The sequence below is a fragment of the Narcine bancroftii genome, unplaced genomic scaffold (assembly GCF_036971445.1).
Source record: "Narcine bancroftii isolate sNarBan1 unplaced genomic scaffold, sNarBan1.hap1 Scaffold_1066, whole genome shotgun sequence".
Lineage (NCBI taxonomy): Eukaryota > Metazoa > Chordata > Chondrichthyes > Torpediniformes > Narcinidae > Narcine > Narcine bancroftii.
In genome coordinates this window covers 23,083-49,047 of record NW_027211824.1, presented here as the reverse complement: position 1 = coordinate 49,047, position 25,965 = coordinate 23,083, and the positions used below count along the sequence as shown (strand labels likewise).

Here is a 25,965-nt window from a genome sequence, read left to right as displayed (position 1 = left end):
GATCCTTCGACTGCTTGATTTGTCTTCTGATGCTGATTGGGTTCACCTGTGTATTCGCTCGCTCGCTCGCTGATTGGTTGCTTCAGTTACGCGAGGCAACGGGTTGATTCGGTGAGGCCGCTATTTGATTGGACGCTGAAGTCGGGTTGGATTGATGGGCGGGTTCGCGGGTTGATTGGCTCTTGCTGTGAGGAGGCGGGACATTTGTGGCAGCGTCGTCTGCTCGGGGTCCGTCGTGTCGCTTCTGGCGCGAATGGGAGTAAGTTGGCGGAGGCGCCGGAACCTTCCACAGCCGCGCGGTCCAGGGAAAGCGGGCGACCCGCAGCCCACCGGGCCCCACCCGGGAGCGGCCGGTACCGGCGGGGTGTTTGGGTGGAGCCGAGGTGTCGGTGCGAGGCCTGATGCCGCCGACAGGGCGAGGCTGGAGGCCGCGGGGTTACTTGCAGCGGGAAGGGGCGGTGTCAGGTGATTGGCAAGTCTGGTTTGCGCATGCGTGGTGAGTTCGCGCATATGTTGAAGATACGCATGTGCCGATTGAGGGCGACGAAACGAACCCTTTGCGCTAGCGGCAACTGACGACTGGCGCATGCGCACAGAAATTAAGATGGCTGCCCCCAGCTCATGGACCCTGAGTCACAAAGTCAATCCTGTGATTGTTCTCGTTTGTCAAATCATTTGATTTTAAATATAGGCTCTAAGACTTCAAGGCTCCTCGCACGGGGGCAAAACCCCGACTTGCGACCATTGTGGGGTCTGATTGATCCTTTGGACTACACTATGGTCGCAGGTCGGGGAGGACCTGTCGGGGTCATTGGGTCGGTGAGGAAGGGATGGAAAACCAATCCATTTTTTGCTTCCCAATGCTCATAGAATGTGTCTGATTCCATCCGTTTTTCCTGTTGTAGCATCACATTCTTCATAAAGCTAGATGTTATTTTTTAAAGTTGTGTCACCTGAACAATAATGCTCCAATCCTTCTGATCCTGACGTACCATGTGTTTAAAATGTAATGTTTCTCAGTTACTTGATCGAATGCCTTAAAAATATCGGGACTTTGGTGTTAAAAATACAGAGTAAAGATTTCACCAATCCTTTTGAATTTATGATCTCTGAGATTTCTGGTCATGTTTTCTATTTAGGTTGGTGTATCTTGCAGACCTGTTTGGTTGCAGCAAGTAAGAAGTTATCCATTTGTAGCATCCGCTGCGGCAGTGCGACCAAATAAAGAGACATCCACCCAAGGTGAGTGTAAAACAAAGACTGGCTTTACTGGTTTAAATTCCCCACGTGTGCTCACTGGCCCACCCACTTCTGGTGACGTACCCCTGACTTCCAGCATCACTCTCCAGCTGGCTGGCTGCTACGCGGAAGTGAAGGGCATCTCAGCCCGCACATGGTGCAAGGCCCAGGCTCCTGCTCAGTGGTAAAGGGGACTCTGTGCCATCTTGGACTGTCCAAGTGTTGCAGTGATTTGGCCTTTTTTGCTTGCCCAGTTGCCTGGTGCGCTACAATCTCAGCGTTGATAAGGGGGAAATTCTTTCAATGTTTCATTCACTTTTATTACAGAATTCTTCCTAGTTTATCTGTGTAACATTGAAAATTATGGGTTTTCATGAACAGGGATCATGATTTTACTCATAATTTGGTGAGCCAATGGATAGGACAGTTTTTGCTAATGCCCCATGGGAAGCAAAATAAAAATGAAGTGACAAAATTAGGAAGGTTTGTTGACCCTTTTTTTTTTAAGCAGTATGTCAGGATGATTTTCATCTTGCTTGCTGAATTAAAATGTGATTTTTCACTTCTTAATGGCAGCTGCCATTATTGGCATTGCAAGGAGAGATGGGAAATGGGTCAGGTCTTTGGTGGTCCCAGTAATGCAACGGAGAAAGATGTCACGGGGCTGAATGTGGTTTAGGGAGGGAGAGGGTATTAATTTTCAGGAAAAGTATGTGGCCAGCCACCTATCAATATTTTTTTATCAAATAGAAATTCCTGCTGGTAGAAGCCATTTCCTACTTTGAACAGGCCCAATGTCATTATCCAAGCAGATATTGTTAATAGCCCAAAGGATCCCAAAACCCAGCACCAAGAGACATTCACCAAGACAAGTGGTTTTTAAAAGAGAAGTTATTTTTAATCAAATTTAATCATGAAAATAGAATTAAACTTTATTCTAACTCTATACTTAACAAACCCAAATTAACCTCTTTTTAATTCTAAGTGCACATATTTGTAATGTGTTTAAATTTAAGAAAAGTGATTTGGTTCACAGTTCAATCTTACTTCTCTTTCTTCCAAGTTCTCTGGATGCAGTCAATTCCGCTGTGCACAGAATGGAATGTGTATAAATTTCACCAGGATTTGGTGCTCGAAAGGTAAATGTTTACCGCTCAGGATAGTTCTTGTAGGGTTTTTAGAGAGAGATGTGTTGTTCCAGAATTTCCACAACTGAGGTACCACCATTAGTCACCTCAATGTCTCACTGATGAACTTTGCCCCGTTAGGGTTTTCCAGATGGTAACTTATTTCTGCAAGCTACTACAGAGTTCCATTCGTCTTATTCCAAACAACAGGAGTTCTTTCTTCTGCTTAACCTAGTGTTAGATAAACAAAACCTAGGAGTGACTTTTCTGTAAGCAGCCTGCAGAAAGGTACTTGTAGCCATCCTGGCTCCATTTCCAAACAATGGTCATTCATTTTATGACATCAGTTCGCTTAACACCTACTTGTGAATGTGCAGAACATTCTCCAGAGATCTTCAATATTTCTTCAGTCTTTCAAATAAGATGTTTTAAAATGTATGTGTGTGTATGTATGTAACCTACTCTAAATCTTACCAAAATACCAAATATTACCAAATTCTCCAAATATATTTATCCATTACAATATCACGTAAGGAGCATTTTGAGAGACTCTTAGACAGTCATATATGGGTGAAAGAAAAACAGGGTTGTAGCGGATGCACAGCGCAGTATTACAAACCACCACCATCAGTTCACAGACTTACCTGACACGTCGCGGGCTAACAGTGCTCGGTACCAAAGTACAGTGAGTGGATCAGATGAAGCCCCTGCCTAAAGGCATGGGGCACTAATGGCTCGTAGCTTTAACCTGCTGGTCCTGTGGACCGGAAGGTGTTCACTAATATTCTCATTGACAGGCAGGGAATAAAAGGTCTGTGTATGTCTGCAATAAACCAGTCTTGAGTTGACTACCTTTGTATGTGTTTGCCTTTATTTAGTAGCATCTACCGCAGTAGCCGCTACAGGGTATTATTTTTTTGTTAGAAATATCAAGATCAACACATCGTGGGTCAAAGGGCTTGTACCGTGCCGTAATATTCTGTTATTTCTGTTATTGCTTGACTTTGAATATCTGTTGTAAGTACTGTGAGACTTCAATAATGTAGCAAATGTGCACAGCAACATTGCAGTCAGGAGTTTGTATCTCCTGGTTGACGAGCTTTTCTCTTTTTTACACAATGCTTTCTAGTTCTCGTCAGTAAGAAAAGAAATATTGTGCATGTTGAATATGTCATTATGTCTAAAATTAACACTGGAAAAGAGTCAGTAACACCAAGGTAAATAGCACCCTTTTGTGGCTGGTGCAGTTTCCTGACGGGCACAAGTTATCACTCAGTGGCGACAGTGATGTGAAAATGAGGGTAAATTATTTTGTATATGATGTATACATGTTAAAATTAGCTGTTGTTTGTTCCAATTTCAGGTAGGTGTGGTTGCAGAGTGGGTAATGATAGAAAATACTTGGGGATCAAAAACTGGGGCTTGCATTTGATGGTGTGAAAGTCAAAATGGAAACTCAGAATAAGGCTCATCTGATTTAGCAAGCCACTGGCTCTTATACTTCCACCAGAAGTGAGTCTAGAATTGAATTTTGAGTCATTTACGGTGGGTAACTTCAAAGTCTGTTGATTGTAAGACTACATTAAGAGCCCTTTTGCCCCTGGCTGTGCTGAAAGATTGTTTTGTTTATTAACTAAATCTTTTTCAGAGGGAGAATAGACTGAAGCTACTTTCCTACTCGTTGGTGATGAATCTTGCAGTAGGATCTTTCAACTAATTACAGACTCCTAATTCCTCCCTGTCCTCGGGCATTTTCCCCTGCAATCTACAACAGTTACCACCATCCAGGGATTCTCATGCAGGGGAAAGTTTCACATTCTCCTCCTCCAACCATGTCCGAGCCCTCTGTGGAAGGAAACCCAATGGAGAGTAAATGACAGATTGGCTGAACACCTGCACTTTGATCACAATTGCCATCTGGATCATGGTCACAAGGTATTTTAAATTCTCCCCACTAACCTTTGTCTTCTGCCTCCTCTTATTGCACTTGTGTATTCTATGACTCGATGGTATGAATATGGAATTTTCCAAGTTCATGGAACCTGCCGACCACCCACCGCCCCCTCCAAGTTTCACTCTCTCTCCTGCTGATTCACCCAGTTGCCCTCATATTCTCCCTTCCAAACCAGATGACATAAATTGGGCAGAGAAATGGCAGATGGAGTTTAATCTGGACAAGTGTCTTGCACTTTGAGAAGAGTTGTAGTAGAGTTGCAATGAGGGATCTTGGGGTGCAAGCGCGAGCTCCTTGAAAGTGGCAACAAAAGTGTAGGGTGTTAAAGAAAGTATTCTTCATTGAGCAGGGCATGAAGTATAAATGTGGTTAGACCACATTTCAAGTGTTTTCTGCATTTCTAGTTGCTGCATGACAAAAAGAATTTATCAGGGGGTTGCTTGGGATAGAGCATTGGTTCTGGGGAGAGGTTGGACAAATTTGGATAGTTTTCTCTGGAACATTGGAAGCTGAGTGATGACCTAGTTGAAATTTATCCAATTATTGTAGTCCTGGAGAAGGTAGATTTCTTCTTCCCCCTCCCCTGTGGGAGATGTAAAAATACTATGATGCCTATATTGAACATGAGAGGGGAAAAGGAGAGAAGTGAGGCAGGTTTTTGCACAGTGCGGTGGGGGTCTGGCCCACGTTGCCAGGATAGTGGTGAAATCACCACGATTTAAGAGGCATTTGGTTGGGCACATGAACAAGAGGGAATAATGGGTGATGTGTATGGACCATGTGCTGATAGATGGGATTAATTTAAATGAGCATCATGGTCACCACAGACATTGTTCACCAAATGGCCTATTCCTGGGCTGCTCTGTTGGGTGATGATTCATCTCTTTTCAAGGATTGTTGCCGAAGGGCAATAAACTTTTCACAAAGGTCTATCTCCAATGAATGTATTTAGAACATTTCCATGAGTTAATTCCCTGTAGAAACACCAGTTTATCATTCAAGCTGTGTAGCCACAGCAATAATGCAAAGTTAAAGGCCATCATTACTGAATCCATTTTAATCAGCCTTCACCTTGTACAATGTTCAGTTGAGACAAGAAAATCAAAATGCAACTTTTAACCTCAAGGAAAGATGAGTAATCCTCTGTACCACAGAATTATTGCTGAAAAAATATTTGGAAAATTTTGTGAATTCAGCTTGCAAAGAGGTGATGAAGAGGAACCACAACAACATTTTAAAACATTAAACCCAGAACATTTATTAGAAGATGTTTATCACAATAAACATGTTCAGGTTCAGTCATGATCGATTCTGGATTGGCATGTGGCAGTAATAAATGGAATGCAGGATAGATATATTCCAAGGAAAAATAAATTAATGATTTGAATTGTGGTTTAAATGGTTTTGTGGCCAAATTTGCGGAGGTCACCAAGATAGGGGACAGAGTAGGAAATGTAGAAACCGTAAAGTTGCAGAAGGGTGTCCTTGTGCAAGGGAAACTAAAAGTTAATGACCAGGTGAAATTGGTCATGAAGAAAGCGAATGCTATGTTGGCATTCATTTCAAGATGAATAGTGTACAAGGGAAAAGTGATGTTAATGAGGCTCTATGGGGCACTGGTGAGACCTCCTTTTGAGTACTGGGTGCAGTGTTGGGCCCCCTATCTGAGAAAAGATGTGATGTTGTTGGAGAGGGTGCAGAGGAGAATGATGAGGATGATTTCCAGAATACAAAATATAATGTAAGAGGAGTGTTTGACAGCTCTTGGATTGTATTCATTGGGGTATCGGAAATTAAAAAAGAAAGCTCATGGAGATATTTTGTATTTTGAAAGGTTTAGATAGGGTGGATGCGGGTAAGATGTTTCCCTTGGTGGGTGAGTCGAGGACAAGAAAATTAGAGGTTATCCATCCAAAACAGAGATTGGGAAGAACTTCTTTCGCCAGAGTGTCATGGAGCTGTGGAACTTAATGCCTCATACAGCAGTGGATGCCAGATCACTGGGAGTATTTAAACAAGAAATAGACAAGTATCTCGTTAGTGAGGGCATGAAGGGATATGCGGAAAAGGCTGGAAATTGGAAGGAGTGCAGAGTAGCTCAGTGTGTATTTACGGAGCAGATTCGATGGGCCTGGTGGCCTGGTTCTGTTCTTTTGTCTTGGGATCTTGTTCTCATTTGAGAGTGATTATCGAAGGCAACTGAGAAAAATGGAAACAATTTGAGGCAATTGTTGGAGTAGGTTATTTGTTTGCCATCTCTATGTAAAACTCCAAAATTATCTGTCACTTTGGATCAGTGCTGGTCCCTCCAATCCCTGAGGAACATAGTCTTTCTAATATGTCATGTGTTCTTTCAGCTACAAATGATTCTCTTTTTCAAACATGGCCACAGGTTACTCGTGCTTCATTTCTGTCTTGCAATCTTTTTGGGTGGTTTTTCAGTTGTAAATGTGGAAAATTCCATTTTGGGAGTGGATTTCTTGTCACATTTTTCCGTGATGTATTTGAAAAAACGTTGTTGTGTGGACTGCAGCTCTTGAATGCAACTGAGCTGCATTTGTTGTCCTTCCAATGCCATCTGCTGCCTGACAAGCCTTCAACCTGATTCCTGCCCTTTCCAAGCCTTGCTCAAGTGTTTTCCTCGCCTCGTGACCCCATCGTAATGGTGTACAGACATGCAATAAGCCACCATATAAAGGCAGGGTCTGAGACGCAGGTCGTAATACCCCCAGATTATCTTAAAATCGCAAGATTGGATTGACAAGAGTTGGGTGTCGTCCACAGATCTGACAGCTGCTGGGCTTCACGGTTGCATATGGTTCTGAAAAATACTAGGGATTGGCGGCCTTGCAGAGATGATCGTCCCCTGAACAATTCCACTGTGCCTGACTGATACAATATTCCAAATTGACAAGACTTCTCAGCCAACCTCCACGGCAAATATGTATTTGCTAAAATAGATCTAGTACATGCTTACTATTAGATTCCATTTGACTCTCCGGATGTCACGAAGACAGCAGTGATGCTCCCGTTCGGCATGTTTGAGTTTCTGAGAATACCATTCGGTCTATGGAATGCAGCTCAGACATTCCAGTGGTTCATGGACCACGAACTCACTGGCCTTGGATTTTTTTTGGTGCTTGTGTTGATCGAGGAGATTCTGGTTGTTAGTGTGGATGAAGAGAAGCACAAGAGCCACCTTATCTCATTGGTTCCGAGGCTTGAGGAATGTGGCATCGTGATCAATCCCAGGAAAGTGTTTCGGGAGCTGCTGATCTTGTATTTTTGGGACGTAGAGTTATGCAACATGGTATTTTGCCTGATGAATGGGAAATGCGTAAATTTTGAGAATTTCCTCCCGCTGTTAAAGTTGGCCAGTTGTGATGTTTTTTTAAGTTGGAGGAATTTTTATTGCTGTTCCCTGGTGAATGCCACAGCATCTCTATTACCTCTTTCTGAATGACTCAAAGGATCTGATGCCTGTTTCAAAAAGACCTTAACTTTGAAAGACAATGCCGTGTATGCTTTCCTTGATGTGAACACTGTTCTTACAAAGGCCACTAAGCTTGTACATCAAATGCCCAAGGCCTTGCTCTCTTACTACAGATGCATCTGTCAGTGCTGTGGGACCAGTGTTCGAACAACGAGTCTGTGGGCAATTGGAAACTTTGACATTTTTTTTCCAGCCAAGTGGTCACCAGCTCAGGAAAATATAGTACATTTGGGCAAGAACTCTTAGCTATCTATCTCGCAGTGAAATATTTCAGTTTTTTAAAAAAATATATGTATAGTTTTGTATACAGTTCAATATAATTATAGAATCGTATCCAAATGAAACTTACAATTATGAAAATAGAATAAAAAATAAATGGTTGAACTGTACAGAAAAGTGAGAAGAGAAAAAAGTATAAAAGATAAAAAATACAGATCTAGGTGCAAAGCTACTGTGATAACTATTCCCTCCCAAAAGGAAAGGCAGGATATTTATAAAATAGTAGAATTAAACCAACATGATAAGGTTCAACCATTAAGATTAAAGAAAAGTGGTGGTGGGGTGGAGAAGTGAATACATTAGATATCCAAACCCATATCTAAATATGGTTTCCAAACTTTGAAGTATGTATCATACCCAGTTCGAATATTATAAGTCACCTTTGCTAAGGGAATACAATTTTACATTTCCCCACAATCAATTTTAAGATGGGATTCAGATTTCCATGGAATTGTTATACATCTCCTGGTAACTGCCAATGCGACTTATTAAAATAATTAATTGTTCTTTGAGAAATTGAATTAGGCTTCCAAATCATAAACATTTCCCAAAAGTAAAAGCTCAGGTGTTAATGGTAAACATTATGATAATTTGTTCCAAAAACTTGCCCACATTTTTCCAAAATGATGTCACCTTGAGAGATCTCCAGATACAATGTATAAATGTACCAGTTTATGTGCCACATCTAAAATATGAATTTGAAAAATTAGGAATAAATTAATTGTTGTAGCTTTAAATATAATTGATGAATAAAGTTATTATTAACTAATCTATCAAAAACAATAATTATTGTCCCAACAAACGTCAGACCAGCAAAAAGGGTCAATTTCAGTTCCCAAATCCAATTCCCATCCTTCTTTTGATTTATTCAAGTTTGGATTTGGAGATTACTCTTGAAATAGTAGATACAATTTTGAAATAAATTTCTTTGTAATTCTCTCATGAATCCCATTTTCCAATTTGATATTTCAGCTTTTTATTGGAAGGTCATTCTTTGACCATCTGTACAGACCACCAGCCTCGTCTGCATACTGCAAGCAGAAGCACACATCTCTATTTGCCCAGAGAGATTCGGCACTTGGACTTCATCCTACAATTTTCATCGGACACACAGCACATCTGAGGAAAAGTGAATGCTGTGGCTGGTGCCCTATTCAGGCTCGACATTACATAAAACTACATCCATCAATTTCAGTGCCATGGCTCATGCACGGCACACTGATGCCGATTTCATCCGGTGAAACCAGATCAACTCTGGTCTCCATTTTCAAGATGTGATGCTGGATGAATCAGGTGAAAAGTTGGTTTGTGATTTTTTTTCCCCAACAGAAAGGACGAGGCTGTTTGTGTGGGTGGCTATGAGGCAGGAGATTTTCTCTTCACAATCTATCTCTTCCTGGTAGAAGAGCATCAATCAAACTGGTTAAGGAACATCTTACCTGGGTTCGTGTTAAACAGAATGTTGGATTATGGGCAAGGACTTGCTTGCTGAGTCAATGCCCTAAAGTCTCCAGGCACATGAAATTCAAGCTGGGGGATTTTGTTGTTTTGGATTCCCATTTCCAGCACATGCACCTTGTGGCTTGGAAGGTCCACTTCCGCCATCTTGGCAATGTACTTCTCTGCTCACGGGTGAGGACAGGACTACCAGGTGGAAGGACGAAATTCCTATCATCGGCATCTCTGCAGAGACAATTGCTTGGGCTTTTGTGGATCATTGGATTCCATCTTTTGGTGTTCTGGGCACTATTACAACAGATCGAGGGTCTCAGTTCGAGTCAGCATTGGTCTGAGCTCTCACTGATCCTCTGGTCACTACCTGAATTATGGCTAAGCATTTCAGGGCCAACAGCTTCTTTGAGCATTTCCATTGACGATCGAAAGCACCATTGACAGCAGGGAGAAAATCATCTACATGGAGCGAACGTTTGCCCATGGTTCTCCTTTGCGTGACTGCAGCTCTGAGGGCAGATCATGGATGTTTAGTGGTAGAGATAGTCTATGACTGTATGCTGACCTTGCCAGGTGAGTTTGTGAATCTGAGTCCAAACACAGTGCTCCATGAACAGGTCAGTTATCTTGACCGTCTTTGAGAAAATGAGATTACTCTGATGTTCTCATATGTGGCAGCATCTTCTGCAGTGGATGTGCCAAATGATTGTCAACACTGTACTCGTGTGTTTCTTTGACATGATGTTGTTCGTAAACCACTTAAGCCCATTTACGATGGTTCTTTCCAGGTCTTATGACACCATCCATAGTGTTTTGTTATTGACAGGAATGGAAAAGGTAACACTGTTTCCATCAACAGGTTGAAGCCAGTGTATTTCGAATGTCCACATTCTGCATCAGGGCCAGAGCAAAAGGACCAGTCGTATCCCTGCATCGCCTGTCTTCCAGTATCAGGTGAACTGTCAACCCTCCAGACCGTTACACTGGGGACAGTTCCATTCAGTCGCCTCCTTGCATGGCTCGGAGGCTGGAGGTGAGGGTGGGGAGGGGGCTGTCACGGTGATGCATCTGCCTGCTTTGGGAACAGTGCCATTTGCCGCTGATAATGTATTTGAAGCATCGCGCTGGAGGAATAGCCCATGTGTCCGAGAGTGTTAAACATCAGTGTATGGGTGATGGATCTCCGATGCAGGAGGAGTAGAGAGAGAGGGTCAGGATTACAATGTGGCAATGAGCCAATGCGAAGGTCAAACGGGTTTGGCTGGGTGGTCTTTGGGGAGTTGAAGAATGCAATGTTGTGTCTGAGGAGGATAAAGAAGGTCGACTCCATTGTCTTCTGGAAGAAACGAGTGAGGGTATTCTTTAATTGTTTGTAAACGATGGTATATCAGTGCCATTACAAATCTAACCCTTCCCTACCTCACACTCATTACCCTCTATTATTTTTCCATCCATGTATCTTAGAGTGTTTTGAATGTCCTTATTGCACCAGCCCCCACCTCCACCCCAGCAATGCATCCCAGACCCTCACTGCTCTGTAATTTTTTTTAAACTTGTTTAGACGATCAAATCAAAAGATGAATGAAGTTCTACTGCTTCATCTCGTGATCTCATCATCATTTCTTTGCAGATTATGGGCAAATTGAGAGAAAAAATGTTTGTCTTAAATAGACACTATGAAGGAGAGGGGGAAGGGTGGATCCCTTATTGTATCTGCTGTGCAAATACTGCGAGCTGCATTGTTACACCTCATAGCAACACATGTAACACCTCATCATCAGATTTTTAAGAATACCGGGGAATATTAATGATCTAAAATGCCCAAACTGGAGAAATAAGTCGAGATGAATGCCTCGTATTCCCAAATCGGAATGCACTTTGGAAGGCATCATTGGGTTTTAGTGACTTGCTCGTGAACCAGAACTTCTCTCCCATGGGTTCTTGCTCCTAAGACCATTCTCTTGCCTCCATTTTAATAAAGTGGCTACTTTCCCTTCCTGGCTCCCATGAAAGCTTGCTGTGCCTTCTTTTGTACTGTCTGTCATTATGTTGTTGCAAAGTACTGTCCATCCATCTTTTCTCAAAATCTGAACTAATCCATACCAATTCACGAAATATTGATGCTCGCCATTTATTGACTTTCTTGATTTGAGTTTCTTCCTGTCCAACATGGTTCGACAGTGGATGGCACAATCGGAACTCTGTTGCGCTGCCAGTGATAGGGGTGGGGTTCAAATCCTGCTCTCTCTATGAGGAGTTTCTATGTTCTCCCTGTGTGTGCTTAGGTTTTCCCCAGGGTGGGGGAGGGGCCTCCAAATTTTTCCCACTGTTCAAAAAGTATGGGGGTGTTGAAGGTCAACTGGGAAGCACAGGCTTGTGGGCCTAAACGGTCTGTTACTGTGTTGTAACTAATCTTAAAGTATCGCATTGACTCTGATATGTCACTAATGTAAATCTTGGTAGTAATGGTGTGCATGATTCTGCTTTGTCTTGATCTCTGCAGCTATTGGCCTCGTCTCTCATATGGAACCCCATAACTTGGATGATTTGGAATTACCTAGTTGTAAGCAGTATATTTGAATGAATAGCTTTGCTAATTCCTCACCATGTTCATGTTTAAAATCTATCTATCCTTGTCTGCCCAGGCTGGACTGGAAAATTGTAAATGTTACTCCACTCTTTAAGAAGGAAGAGAGGCAAAAGACTGTAAATTTTAGACCACATCTTCACATTAAAAAAATAATTATCACGTAAATTATGTTATCTTTTCCAAACAAATACAAGTTTTCATTTTGCCAACGATTCATATTTAAATCCACATCATTTTTCCACGTAATAACAATAGATTCCCCAACCAATGCTAATGCGAACCGAATAAACTAAATTTGAGATTTATCCATTCTTAAACCCATTGTTAAAGTTGTAATGTACCCCATTTAAAAAAAAGCAGTGGATCTAACATTAAAGTAGTCTCTAATAAATCTGCCTTAAACTCTTTAATTTTTATCCAAAAAGACTTACTTTATCACACAACCAGACAGAATTGAAAAAAAAAGTACCAATTTGAGTCCCACAATGAATACATAAATCTGAATGATGAAATCCATATCTTTTAACTTTTCTGGTGTTTAATTCAACTGATGGAGAAAATTGTAGTTCACCAAATGTAGTCACACTATCTTCACACAGAGTAGTCCATCCTTCTTGGGATAATTCTAAGGATAAATCTTTCTCCCATTTAAGCTTTGATTTATCTCAATCCAGTTTAGCCATTTTCTCTTGCAACAAAGAATACATTTCTGAAATAAATCAATTTCTGCCCCATTTACAATTAAATTTTTAAATTTAGTTAACTTTGGCATGTTCGATTCCCGCCCAAAACTCTTCACTACTGGAGCATGTACTTGAAAATATGCAAGCAAAGAATTTAACGGTACCTCAATTTTTTCCTGAAGCCTAACATAAGAAAAAGATATCCCATCTTCAAAACAATCTGCTAACACTTGAACACCTTTCATCTGGCAAATCTTTAAACACTGAGATTATTCATCGAGAAGGAGATGTATTTATCCTGATATGATGGAATTTGTAATGAAACCTTATCTCCAGTTCCTATTGACAGATTTCTTTTATACCAAGTATCACATACATGTCATAATACTGGCAAATTATAATAAAGCAAAAGACGAGGAGTCCATCTAAATATACACTAATGTATAATAAAATGTGAAATCTATGATAATAACACTTTAGCCCAGTGTGGAGGTTGATTAACATTGAACATCCTATTAATAAATTTTAACTGATAATTAACTATTAATTTAATAAATAATTCTGAAGATGAGGCCATTGTTGTCCCTAATGCATATTACCATGTTAAGTTTTGCAACAATACTCTAGACAATGAACCTTTCTATAAAAATATTCTGATTGCTGCATAACTCTTTAAAAAAATATGTTTGGACACGAACATGGAATTGATTGAAAAAGATATTGAATTCAAGGAAAAATATTCATTTTTAATACAATTCACATGTGCCATTCATGTCAAAGGAAGATCTTTCCATTTAATTAAATCAGCTTTAATTTTATCAATAGAGAAACATAGTTAAACTTACACATAATCCACATCAACCATTAGCTTTAAATATTTAATTTTCTTAGTCCATCTAAGCTGTGTAATCTGCTTACAAGCAGGATAATCTTCCTGTGTTTTTAGTAATATGTTCCTCTTATCCCGATTAACCTTATAACCAGACATTTTTCCATATTGAACCAAATAGGTTTGTCGATGTCATAATGATTACTGAAGATTTGTTAAATATATTGGTACAAAGGAACCTTATATTCTCTTCATTTATTTTAATCCCACTAATTTTATCATTTTGTCTTATAGCTTGGGCTAGCGGTTCTATCACCAATGGAGACAAAGGACAACCTTGCCTTGTGGAGTGTGTTAAATTAAACGTATCTGAAATTTGTCCATTTGTCACCATACTCACCAAAGGCTTTTTATACAAGGCTTTAAACCAACCAGGTAAAAAAGTTCCAAACTTAAATCTTTCAAGTATTTTAAATAAAAAGTACCTTTCAACTCGATCAAAGGCTCGATTAAACGTGTTAAATACTTCGCAAGTCTATTGCCCAATACCTTAGCTACTATCTTATAATCTACATTTAATAAAGATATTGTTCGATATGAGGCAACTTTCATTGGGGCTCTTTCTTTTTTGCAATAACTAATTCTAGCTCTAGAAAAGGATTCTGGAAATGCTTTTGCTCTTCTGTAGATTGTTTAAGAACATCCATCAAAACAGGAGACAAGACTTCATAAAATTCTTTATAAAACCCTCCTGTAAACCCATCTTCTCCAGGTGATATTCAATATCGCTTCTTCAATTTCTAAATAATTGAAAGGAACTTCCAATTCTGTCCTATCTTTATTTTCCAAAACCAATAACTCCAAGCGACCTAAAAAAGACTCAACACGTTCCTCATCCTGACTTACTTCAAAAGAATATCAATTCTGGTAAAATGAGTGAAATTCATTATTCATTTCCTGAGGTTTAAAAGTGATTCCTGAATTATTTCTTATCGCATTTATTGTCCTTGATGCCTGTTCAGTCTTTAATTGCCGAGCGAAAAACTTATACGCTCTTTCTCCTTACTCATAGTAATGCTATTTGGATCATTGTATTAATTTTTCATATTTATATGTTTGCATTATATTGTAACACTTTCAACTGAATCAAAAAAGTCTTTTTATCCACAATCGAATTTCGTTGGAATTCCTTCTCTCAAATTGTTATTTCCTTCTCCAAATTTTGGCTCTCTGCCAAATGCTGTGTCTTAATTCTTGCAGTATAATTGATTATCAGACCTCTTAAATAAGCTTTTAAAACATCCCACAAAACAAATTTACTTTGTACTGAATATGTATTAATTTGCAAATAAGACTGAATATGGTCTTTGATATAACTTAGAAACTTTGGTTGCTTCAATAACATCCCATTAAACATTCACCGATAAGGGGTGTCTACATTATGCAAACCAGAACATGTGCAGGTACACAATCCTTTATCCAGAACCCTTGGGGGGGGGGGGTCACTGTGTTCTGAATTTCAGATTTTTCTAGATTTCAGAAACCCAGATTTAAGCCCACCCAAATTGTGCTGCTGTATCCACCCCCACTCCCTTCCAGTCATGCTGCCATTTCCCCACCACCCCTCTCCCGCCTGCCTCGCGCTGCCGTCTCTCTCTCCACTTGCTGGTGTTTGGAGCTTTCCGGATTTTAGATGTCGGGATAAAGGATTGTGTACTTCTACTTAACAATGAGGAATGATCAGACAAATCCCACTCTTATACTCTGCATGTATAAATCGACCCTGTAATTGTGCTAACATTAAGCAAAAGTCAATTCTCAAAAAAGAATCATGTCTGGGTGAATAAAGAGAAAAGTTATTCTGTCAGATTTAATTTCCTCCAGATTTCTACCAAATTCAAATCTTTCATTGAGTCTAACATCAATTTTGCCATTTTGGTTCTTTGTGCAGTTTTTGGAAATTTATCCAACATACAATTAAAATCCCCACCAACCAAAATATTTTCATTAGCTTGACCCAGATTCAAAAAATTTCACAAATAGCGTCTTCATTATTTTCATTTGGTGGATAAACATTCATCAAAGTCCATGCTTCAGCAAAAATTTTACAATTCACCAACAGCTCTCGACCCAATGTGGCAGAGAATGATTCCAACTGAAACGGTATCTTCTTATGAACCAAAGTATCAACACCTCGAGCTTTCGAATTAAATGGAGATGAAAAACATGTCCAACCCAATCTCTTTTCAATTTCATATGTTCTTTCTCAGACAAATGAGTTTGTTGCAAAAAAGCAAGATCAACCTTCATTTTCTTTAATATTTCCTTCCTTTCAATCGGATTATTAAGTCGTATAACATTAAAGATCACAAAATTTAAATGAGCCATAACTTAATTTCCTCCTGAGTTTGACACTTCACACAGCAATTACAATTAGATATAATTTTTTTTCAAACCCAAACCCCCCTTTCAAACAATAAGAAACCCCTGTAAAAAATGTAAAAACCTAAGAGCCCAAGAGTCAGACCCCCCTCTGTGGACCAGGTGCAGTCAATACCGCAAGTGGCAGATGACTTTAGAAGTAGTAGAGTCAACCATCACCCCCCAACCGAACATTAAAACCCATCAGTCATCCCAGTGATAACACCCACATTGAGATTGAGCTTCATCTTCAACATCATTCACCGATTCCCATTCCCTTCCCAATCTTATCCTCGGGCATTTTCCCCATCAATTCCTTCAAATCTGGGAAGGAATTTGCAAAAGATAATGCACCATAAGGACTCTCAAAACATTGAGACTGATCTTGCCCATAAATCACCTTAAATATAATCGGATACCAAAAAGTAAACTTATACCCTTTCTTCCACAGCACTGCTTTGACCAGATTAAACTCTTTCCATCACTTAATAATCTCCTGACTTAAATCAGCTTAAAATAAAACCCTATTGCCTTGATACATCGTAGGGCTTTGATCAAGGCGACTTTCTGATCCGCAAGCCACAATATAATTTCTCTATCCTGATATCACAAACATCTTAAAAGAAGCGCTCTTGACATGTGACCCAGAAAAGGTTTTCTCCTTCACGCCCTATGAGCCCGATCTCAAAAGACTCGACTCCCAGCATCTCTGGAATCCATTTCCTAAAATAATTTTACAGGATCTGAACCTTCAATATCTTCCGGCAGACCTCGCACTCCTCCTGGCCCGCCCCCAGGCCAAACAAATTGACGACATCTTGCGTCACTGGATGCGCAGAGGATGTGGATGTTTCTTCCAGCTTCTCCCAAGTTCCACGTTGAGGATTCGGATCTATCTCTAACTGCTCCCGAGGTTCCTTCTGGAAGGTCGGCCTTGCTTCTTCTGCACTTTTCACAGGTTGAAAACCTAGGTTTTTTCTAAGTTGCTGGTAATGAAATGGTATTGTATGTACTTACCAGTACAGGCATGGGATGGCCCACCCTCCTGATGACATCCTCTCCTAGAATCCTCCCTGAACTCCTCCACTGTGACCCGGCCATAAAGGTCGAGCCACCTCTTCCATCCCTTCACTTCCCTCACTTGGACCCGGGCCTGCAGTCTTGTGTGTAATAAAGCCTATCATTCCCCTAATTCTTTTTCTCTGTGATTATTGAGGCAACTGGCAGTGCCCAACACTGCTTTTTTCCTTTCTTCATTTCCAGAATCCTACTGTAGTAAATTACTGTTCAAAACATTGATAAAAATCAAAAAAGTCACTACAGTTCGAGTATTGAACAGTTTAGTCAGGGAGAGGTGTCTTCTCACGTCATTTTCCGATGCCATTCTTCCACGACAATCCCCCCTGCCCTCAGCTGACTCCTTGAACACCATCAAATCCATGGACTCTAGGCAGCCCTGCAGCTGTCTTCCCTCCCGTGACCACCTTCTTGTTGTCCTGATCTAATAAGTGTTGTGAGCAATTTTAGGCCCCATTTCGAAGAGAGGATGTGATGGCCCAGAGGTGATTTACAAAAATGATCCTGGGGATGAGAGGAATAATGTTGGAGGAGCATTTGATGGTTCTGGGTCTGGACTCGCCTGAGTTTAGAAGGATGAGGCAGGACTTTATTGCAATCTGATGAATAGTGAAAGGGCTGGATAGAGAGGATTTTGCCAGTAGTGGGAGAGTTTAGGACCAGTGGGCACAACCTCAGAATAAAAGGATGTCTGCTTAAAACGGAGATGGAGAAACCTTTTCATCAAGAGCAGTGATTTTCAAACTCCTCCTCCACCCCCCACCCCACCCCCCGGATCATATTCCACTTAATCCCTTTTACAGAAGTGCTCTGTTAGTAAGGGATTACTTAATGTGGTATGTGATTGGAAAGAAAAAGTTTGAAAACCACTGTTTTAATTGTACGTCATTGACCTGTTCTGTGCGTGGTTTCATAACTCCAGAGGAAATGGGCCAATGACAATTTTTCTCAGGCAAAATATTTCCTTCACAATTGGGTCCACTGCAGTCTTTCTCAGCCTTTTTTCCCATTCATATGCCACTTTAAGCAATCTTTTACTCATTCTTCGACACTCCAAGGAATAAAGTCCCAACCTGTTCAACCTTTCTCTGCAGCTCAACTCCTGAAGATCTGGCAGCGTCTTAGTAAATCTTCTCTGCACTCTTTCAATCTTACTAATACCCTTCCTGTAGCTAGGTGACCAGAACTACACACAATACTCCATATTTGGCCTCACCATCATCTTATCCAACCTCATCATAACTTCCCAACTCTTATTTTCAATATGTTAATTAATGAAGGCCAAGATGACAAAAGCTGTCTTTAGATCCCTGTCGTCCTGTGACACCACTTTCATGGAATTACGTAACTGTGTTTTATCTCTTGCTGCCGATTTCTATAACTTTGCTGTTCAATTTCATAATGTTGGCTTCTGGATTATTTTATTGTGCCCCTTGATCTAGAGAGTTCTGGCAGAGCAAAGCAATTTTGTTTTCTTTTGTCAGGTCAAATTTTGTCACATTGATCCAAAAACAAGTATTTTCACCATTCCTTCATTTCAGATTCTCTGCAGCTGTCGTATTGTACCTCACAGTGACGGCATCATGTTTGTCTTGTTTATCCTTTACCCCTCCATCCAGACAGATGTGCTGATCAACGAGTCGACTCCACTCATCCAGCACCACTGCCATTTCTGCTGCTCGGGCTTTTAATCCCACATATTCAATTTGTTATTTCCCCTCTTCTTTTTCTCAGCAAAGAGAATCAGATTTATTTGATCATCTTTCTGAATCCCAGTCAAAGATTATCGACCTGAAGGTTTTAACTCCGATTATTTTTTCCAGTAGATGATCTGCTGAGTATACCCAGCATTGAGTCTTTATTTTACTGCCTTGGTGTATTACTGAGTGCTTTGAATGGGAGAAGAAATATGGGTTGGGTTAAGTGAATATTTCAAGATCATGGAGTGGGTTTAGAAAAATAGACATAAAAGGGGAGGGCTCATGGAAATAGTTAATTCATCTTTTCGATTTTTGGAGTCTCCTGCCGGAAAGCGCGGGATACTCACGGGGCTTAAATCAAACCCGCTGGCAGCAAACTCTTAATGATGTCCCACCTTGTCCCGTGGAGCCCAGCACATATAACCATATGACAGTTTACAGCACGGAAACAGGCCATATCGGCCCTTCGAGTCTGTGCCAGTTCACATGAACAACTCCACTAGTTTTCCCCACCAATACTCTGGCCATATCCCTCCAACCCCCTCATATCCATGTACACATCCAAACTTCTCTAAAATGACAGAAAGGACCCTGCCGCAATTATCTCTTCTGGAAGATCATTCCATTCTGCCACCACTCTCTGAGTGAAGAAGCATCCTCTCACATTCCTCCTAAAATTTGCCCCTTACCTTGAAGTCCTGCCCTCTTGTTCCAACCTACCCTGCCCTCAGGGGAAAGAGTCTATTCACGTCCAGTCTATCTCTTCCTTTCATAATTTTGAATACCTCTATCATAACCCCCTTCATCCACCTACGTTCCAATGAATAAAGTCGCTGTCTCCTTAATCTTTCTCTGTACTCGAGATGTTGTAAGCCACGTAACATTTTAGTAAATCTTTTCTGCACCCTCTCCACGTTATCTATTTCATTCCTATATTTGAGACCAGAACTGAAAACAATTCTCCAAACCTGTCCTTACCAATGCCTTAAACAGTTGCAGCATCACTTTCCAGCTATACTCTAGTCTATGCTATGATTTATGAAGGCCAGCAGACCATATCTCAGGATAAGACCCACTGTCTTAACGTCCCTCATATGCAAGATTTTGCCTCCCATCTGCACAATTTCTGTGCTTTCATCAAGGTTGACCTTGTCATGAGATACCATCAGATCCCATCCATGAGGAAGATATTCCTAAAATGGTGATTATTATCCCTTCTGGGCTTTTTGAATGTCTTTGGATGCCTCTTGAGTTGCAGAATGGTGTTCAAACCTGCCAGCGGGTTATAGACACTTTGGGCAGAGATTTAGAGTTCCCTTATATCTACTTGGATAACATCTGGTAAAAACAATGGCATCACGAATATTCTGTCCAGACCGACTGTATATCATATTCAGGGTGACATTGATATTCCTGAATTAACCAGTGTCCAGGCAATGGACCCCGATGTTCAGGCATACAGTACGGCCATTACTAACCTGGACATACAGCAGGGGGCAGCACAACTGGGTGGCCAACCTTACTTTGTGACATGTTTTTGGGCTACATTTGACCAATGTTTCCTGCATCTTGGAGGAAACACCTTATTGACCAGAGACACAGCTTATCTCATCCATCCATCAGAATATCTGTCAAGCTCATGTCAAATAAATATGTATAGCATGGACTGAGAAAAGGCGTCGTGCAATGGGTTTGCACAACTATCTCCTGCCTGACTGCCAAAATTCAGTGCCACACTAAGGCACCTCTTCAACATTTACTGACAGTATGCAGGCAGTTGGAATATGTGCATATGGACCTGCTTGGACCATTGCCAGAATCTCAAAACATGAGATACATTCTAACAGTTGTAGAACATTTCACGCGCTGGCCAGAGGCCATCCCGTTGCCATCCAGTGACACTGACAAAAGGGCCAGAGCATTCATCGTCAACTGGATGGCCAGATTTGGTTTTCCCACATTAATTCAGTCCATGGAACACAATTAACCCACGTTCCCACCAACAACTGAAGTCCACTTTTAAGGCCCGACTCACTTGTCCCAATTAGGTTGATGAGTTGCCATGAACTCTTTTGGGAGTGCGCACAGCTTCAACGCAAGATATATCTGCATTGTCCGCAGAGATGGTTTATGGTCTGGTCCTTACAGTTTCATGGGACATTTATTTTTCAACCAACTCTGATCTGAACATCCTTCAGCAGCTTCGACATGGTATCATGATCAGCAAAGCTTTCCTACCCATTGGCTTGGATCCCCTTAACAGAACATGCCCCACCACTCCTGGACGCTGATTTTGTTTTTGTGTGCAGACAGGACCCAGGAGTGCTGTTACAATGACCCGTATGAGGGCTTTTTCTGCGTGGTGAAGAAGGATAGGTTTGAGTATACTTTGGACATTAGGGGACATTCACAGCTGTTTAGTTTGGACAGACACAACCCTGCCCATGTGGATCCCGCTTCACCCATTCAGTGCCCCCAGCCCAGACAATGAGGGTGTCCACCTAAGGTGCATGCAGCTGCTGTTTTACTTTCTGGCGACGGTTCTGGGGGGGTGTAGCAGCTGTATAGCGGGCCGAGAGGGCAAGGTTATTTGGCGAGCACATGAAATCATAAGGCAGACAGCTGGGAACTCAGCCATTTAATTGACCGCATGCACGTGGTGCTGCGTGCCGAGGAACGGCACGTTGATCTGTGATTTCCCCTGCCGGAAGGTACAGGACACTCACAGGGCTTAATTTAAACCTGTGGTCCTGTGGATCTGCAGAAAACTCATAAATGATGTCGCACCTTGACCCATGGAGCCCGGGACATGCTGTAAATAGAAGAAGCCTGTAAAGAATGAATAAAGCAGTCTTGTGTTGACTAACCTGGTATGTGTGTGTTGCTTTAGTAGCTCTATTGAAGTATCCGCTACATATATAAATATTTGGGAGATTATCACACTTACAGAAATATTTAGATCCTGCTCCATAAATCGCTCAAGGTTGCTGTGAAAATTGGGGGGCGTGGCAAGATGGCATAGGGAGCGGACGAGCATTCCCGGTCTCCGCCAGGCAGTTATATATATATACCCACTTTAAGAATATTTCTTTTCTGTTAAAAGTCTTTGTTTTGTTTATCAATTGTTTTTAGTTTAAAATGGCAACAAAGATTAAGGAAAATAGAGTTCAAATACAGAACAAAACTACACTCTCCTACTTTGGAAGAAACTCGGCCTACTTGCCCAGACAGAACCACGGAGTCAAGGCTGGAATTTTCTTAAGAACGGAGCTCATTAATTGGACTGTCGGATAAGCTGGCCTTGGACACCCCTCTGAAAGATGGTGATGAATATTGATTTGAAATGTTTTATAAAGATAAATTGCAGTAATTGGCATTGGTTGCCCGTGAGTTTTAAAAATCCAGATAACATTAAAGTTTATTAGTGATTTTTTTTGGATGGAATATCGGAAGGATGAATTTATTATCTATAAATACAGAACAAAATTACATTCTTTGACTTTGGAAGAAATTTGACCTATTTGCCCAGACAGAGCCGGAGTTGGTGCTGGAATTTTCTCCTCAACAGAACTTATTAAAGTTGATTTCGGACTCCTTTTTGAAAGATGGCGACGAATGTTGATTTGAAATATTTTCTGAAGATAAACATATATATGGAACTCCTTGACCTGCAATAAGGTTTATCAGTGATTTTTTTTGGGGATGGAATATTGGAAGAGTGAATTTATTATCTGTGAGTATGCATACATTGCAAACAGATTTTAATAGTTTTGAAAAGGTTTTTTTTAAACTAAACAACAAGATCAGTTTAATATTAAGAAAATTGGAAAAAACGGAAACTTTATTATTAAATTTGGAAATTCAGTAGAAAGAAACTATGAACAAGATTGATGATTTATAAAATTAAAGTCGAAGGAGCAATGTCCAAGAGGAGTTAAAAATTTTGAATAAGTTTTTCTTGAAAATAAACAATAATTTCAACTTAACATTGAGAAGATTGACAAAGTGGAAAATTTGGTATTAAATTGGGAAACACATAAGAAAGAACTTATGAATAACATTGATGCTTTAGAAGATCAAGACCGAAGGAATTATGTTCAAGAAAATTTTAAAAGATTTGAAAAAAACTTTTTTTGAAAGTAAGCTACAAATTCAACTTGAGACTGAGAAGAATGGAAGATTCGGTGTTGAACTGGGATGTTCAGAGGTGTTTTAATTCAGTGGATGAAATTCAGGAAGACTTGAAAAAAAAATTAAAAAAAAAACTTTTATTGATTGTAAACAATGTTTAACTCAGTGTTGGGAGGGTGGAAAGGGTGAAAATTTAATATCAAGTTTGGATTTTCAAAAAAAGTGTTTATGAATAAGATTGGTTAAATTGATGGACCGGGGTTTTATGGATATAAGAAATGATGATTTTTCGGTTTATACATGTATTTTGTCTGCATGGGGGTGGGGGGGAGGGGGTGGTACTTCTGCTCCCGAAGGTCATATGCCACTTGTGGTTTATACCACACCCATTTGGGTTTTTGGGAATTAACCACCACAAGGTGGTATCCTAAGGGGTTAGGGGAGGTGGGGGGGGGGGTGAAAATTTGAAAATTATTTAGTATCTATTATGTAATATTATACTAAGTCAATTTCAAATGAATGTATGGAGAACTATAAATAAATTTTGAAAAAAATTGAGAGGGAGTTTAAGATGGTATATTGTGTGCTGGCCTTCAGGAGTCTGGGGATTGAGTTCAAGAACTGAGAGGTAACGTTGCAGATGTATAAAATTCTAGTCAGACCACACTTGGAATATTGTGTGCATTCCTGGGGCGAGAATACCAGTGGACGTCTAAATAAGGTGAGATGAGGGAACTTTAGACAAGATGTGAGGGGGATATTTTATTCACACAGAATGTAGTGGGTGGCTGGAATGCATTGCCAGGGGTAGTAGTGGAGGCTGGTCCAAAAAAGGCATGAAAAAGATTTTAATATGGAGAGGAATAAAAGAAAAACAGAAGGTACTGGTGAGAGGGGGGGAAGAGTAATATTGTTGTGGGGTAGGTTCAGATGGATCAGCTGAAGGGACTCGACTGATCCATCCATGATTTGTCCAGCATCTTGCTGCCATGTCGTGGTGAACCAGGGTGTTGCCTGATGGAGACACGGTACTCTGAGCTCTGCAGATATAGATTGTGGTTTTCTCCATAACACACTTCCTCAGGTAAAGCAGAGGAAGGGAAAGGCTCTAGTGTGCAGGGGTAGGAAGGGGGGTGATGGGGGAAGAGTTGGGGCCCTCCAAAGTCATCGTGATCAGGCCTCGGAGACGGCATCTCTATCACTCGTATTTCTCTTCCCAGGAGAAGGAGCGATCTCAGAGACAAGACACGAGTCCAGAAGAACATTGCAGCCCAGCTGAACAGAGGACGGACAACATCATGATGGCCTGAACCTCTCCCCTTCTCCCTCTGGCCCTGCCAACTCCATTTCCCACCTCTTCCATATCCCTTCACCCACTTCCCCCCCCACCATTTCTCCCCTACCTCTCCTCCATTCCAACCCCCTCCCGCTCACCTTCCCCTTCACCTACCCTCGCACCTATGCCCTAAACTTAGCCCTCCACCCTTCACCTCCCCTTCCCCTCTCCTTTCCCCCTCCCCTTCGCCTCATACCCTTCCCCTCCTCCCCTACCCCTCCTCCCCTTCCCCTCCCCTTCCCTTCCTACCCCTAACTTAGGGGAAGGAGGGATAGGGGAAGGGGGTAGGAGAAAGGGGGGTAGTGAGAGGGTAGGGGTAGGTAATGGGATAGTGGTAGGGGGTGCAGGTATGGGGTAGGGTTAGGGGAAGGGGGTAGGTGTAGAGGATAGGGGTAGGGTTTAGGTTAGGGTTGGGGAATGTGGGTAGAATTAAAAAGGGTCAGGGACGGGTAGAGGTACAGTTAGGTTTAGGGTTAGGTGATGTGGGTTCGGGTTAGGTCGAGGTTTTGGGTTAGGTTTAGAGTTCAGGAAGTGGGCTTGTGTTAGGTTTAGGGGAAGGGGGTAGGAGTAGGAGGTAGAGGTGGGGTGTGAGTTGGGGTTAGGGGAAGGTGGGTAGGATTAGGGTTGGGTTTAGGGGACAGGGTGGAAATAAGAGTTAGGGTTGGGTACGTGGTGTAGTGTTTAAGGGTATCGGTAGTGTTAACCTTAAGGTTAGGGTTTGTTAGGGGTTAGGGTTAGGTTGGGGTGGGGAGCGGGGAAGGCGAGTGGGGCACGGGAAATGCGGAGATGATGGGGGACGGGAATGGGCAGGGGAATGAGGAGGGGTACGGTGTAGAGGAAATGGGAGTTGAATAGAGGAAGGCATTCCTACCCCCTCCCCTCCCCACCCCTTCCGCCACATTATCCCTGCCTCGTCTCCTCCTTCCAGAGGAAGCCGGGCCTCATTCCGGCCAGAACCTTCCTGTGGTTTCAGAGCCTCCGTTTCAGGAAGTGCCTTCGACGCTTGCTGCTGGACAGACATCTTGTCTCTTGATTCATTCTATACCGTTGATATTAAATTTAAAAATGGTTTGGTCTTTTAAAGCTTGAACTCAAAAGGCTGGTCCAGATAGACAACACAGAAACAGGCCATTCGGCCCCACTCTCCTGCTGGCTGTGCTGTTGTAATCTGTCCATATTCCTCTCCATCTTTTCATTCTTAGCTCCCATCCAGCTCATGTTGCCTTGTCAATCTCACGGCCTGTGGGAAGGAGCTATTTCCCTCCCTGGCTTCTCTGCTTTTATTCCTCCATATCTCCTTCCTGATGGCAGGGGGAACAAAGATGCTCTTTGCTGGATATCTGTGAGTCTATTTGCAGAGCACATCCCTGCAAAAAATTCAGGGGTCCCTTGCCTTGAGGTTCTACCCATGTTGCCCCTCCCTCAGTACTCTCTCGTCAGAACACAACTGCACCCTCCTTCCCCTCCTCTCCCAGGTCTCAGTATCCCCCTGACAATTCCAGTCAGCTGCCATGTCTACACCCTGCCCCACCTGCTATCGAATGCCCTGCATCCTCCTCCCCCGTTGGTTTCCTCCTGTTATCAGGCATCAGGATGGACCCCACCCTGTTGAAACTACCCGTATTCTCACTGATCTCTCTGTGCCTCTGCCCTC

The 25,965-nt window shown here is 41.6% G+C and overlaps 1 protein-coding gene across 2 annotated transcripts; it reads left to right on the top strand.

Moving 5' to 3' along the window:
- Positions 1-198: 198 nt before the first annotated feature.
- LOC138750217 (uncharacterized) lies at positions 199-23,282 on the top strand. Of its 2 annotated transcripts, XM_069912346.1 has the most exons (8): positions 199-259; positions 1,140-1,242; positions 2,303-2,378; positions 10,404-10,498; positions 12,048-12,107; positions 13,941-14,081; positions 16,836-16,994; positions 21,977-23,282. In XM_069912346.1, the coding sequence occupies exons 1-7, from the start codon at positions 254-256 to the stop codon at positions 16,967-16,969; spliced, it is 615 nt and encodes a 204-aa protein (XP_069768447.1). In that variant the 5' UTR covers positions 199-253; the 3' UTR covers positions 16,970-16,994; positions 21,977-23,282. The 2 variants fall into 2 exon arrangements, with proteins under 2 accessions (XP_069768447.1, XP_069768446.1); XM_069912345.1 differs by lacking the exon at positions 16,836-16,994.
- Positions 23,283-25,965: the final 2,683 nt, after the last annotated feature.

What these genes read in the sequence shown, in the direction of transcription:
- LOC138750217 (XM_069912346.1), top strand. An exon ending in TAAAGAGACATCCACCCAAG is followed by an intron (nt 1,243 to 2,302) that starts GTGAGTGTAAAA and finishes CTTTCTTCCAAG; the next exon opens with TTCTCTGGATGCAGTCAATT. An exon ending in CAGGATTTGGTGCTCGAAAG is followed by an intron (nt 2,379 to 10,403) that starts GTAAATGTTTAC and finishes TTCCATCAACAG; the next exon opens with GTTGAAGCCAGTGTATTTCG.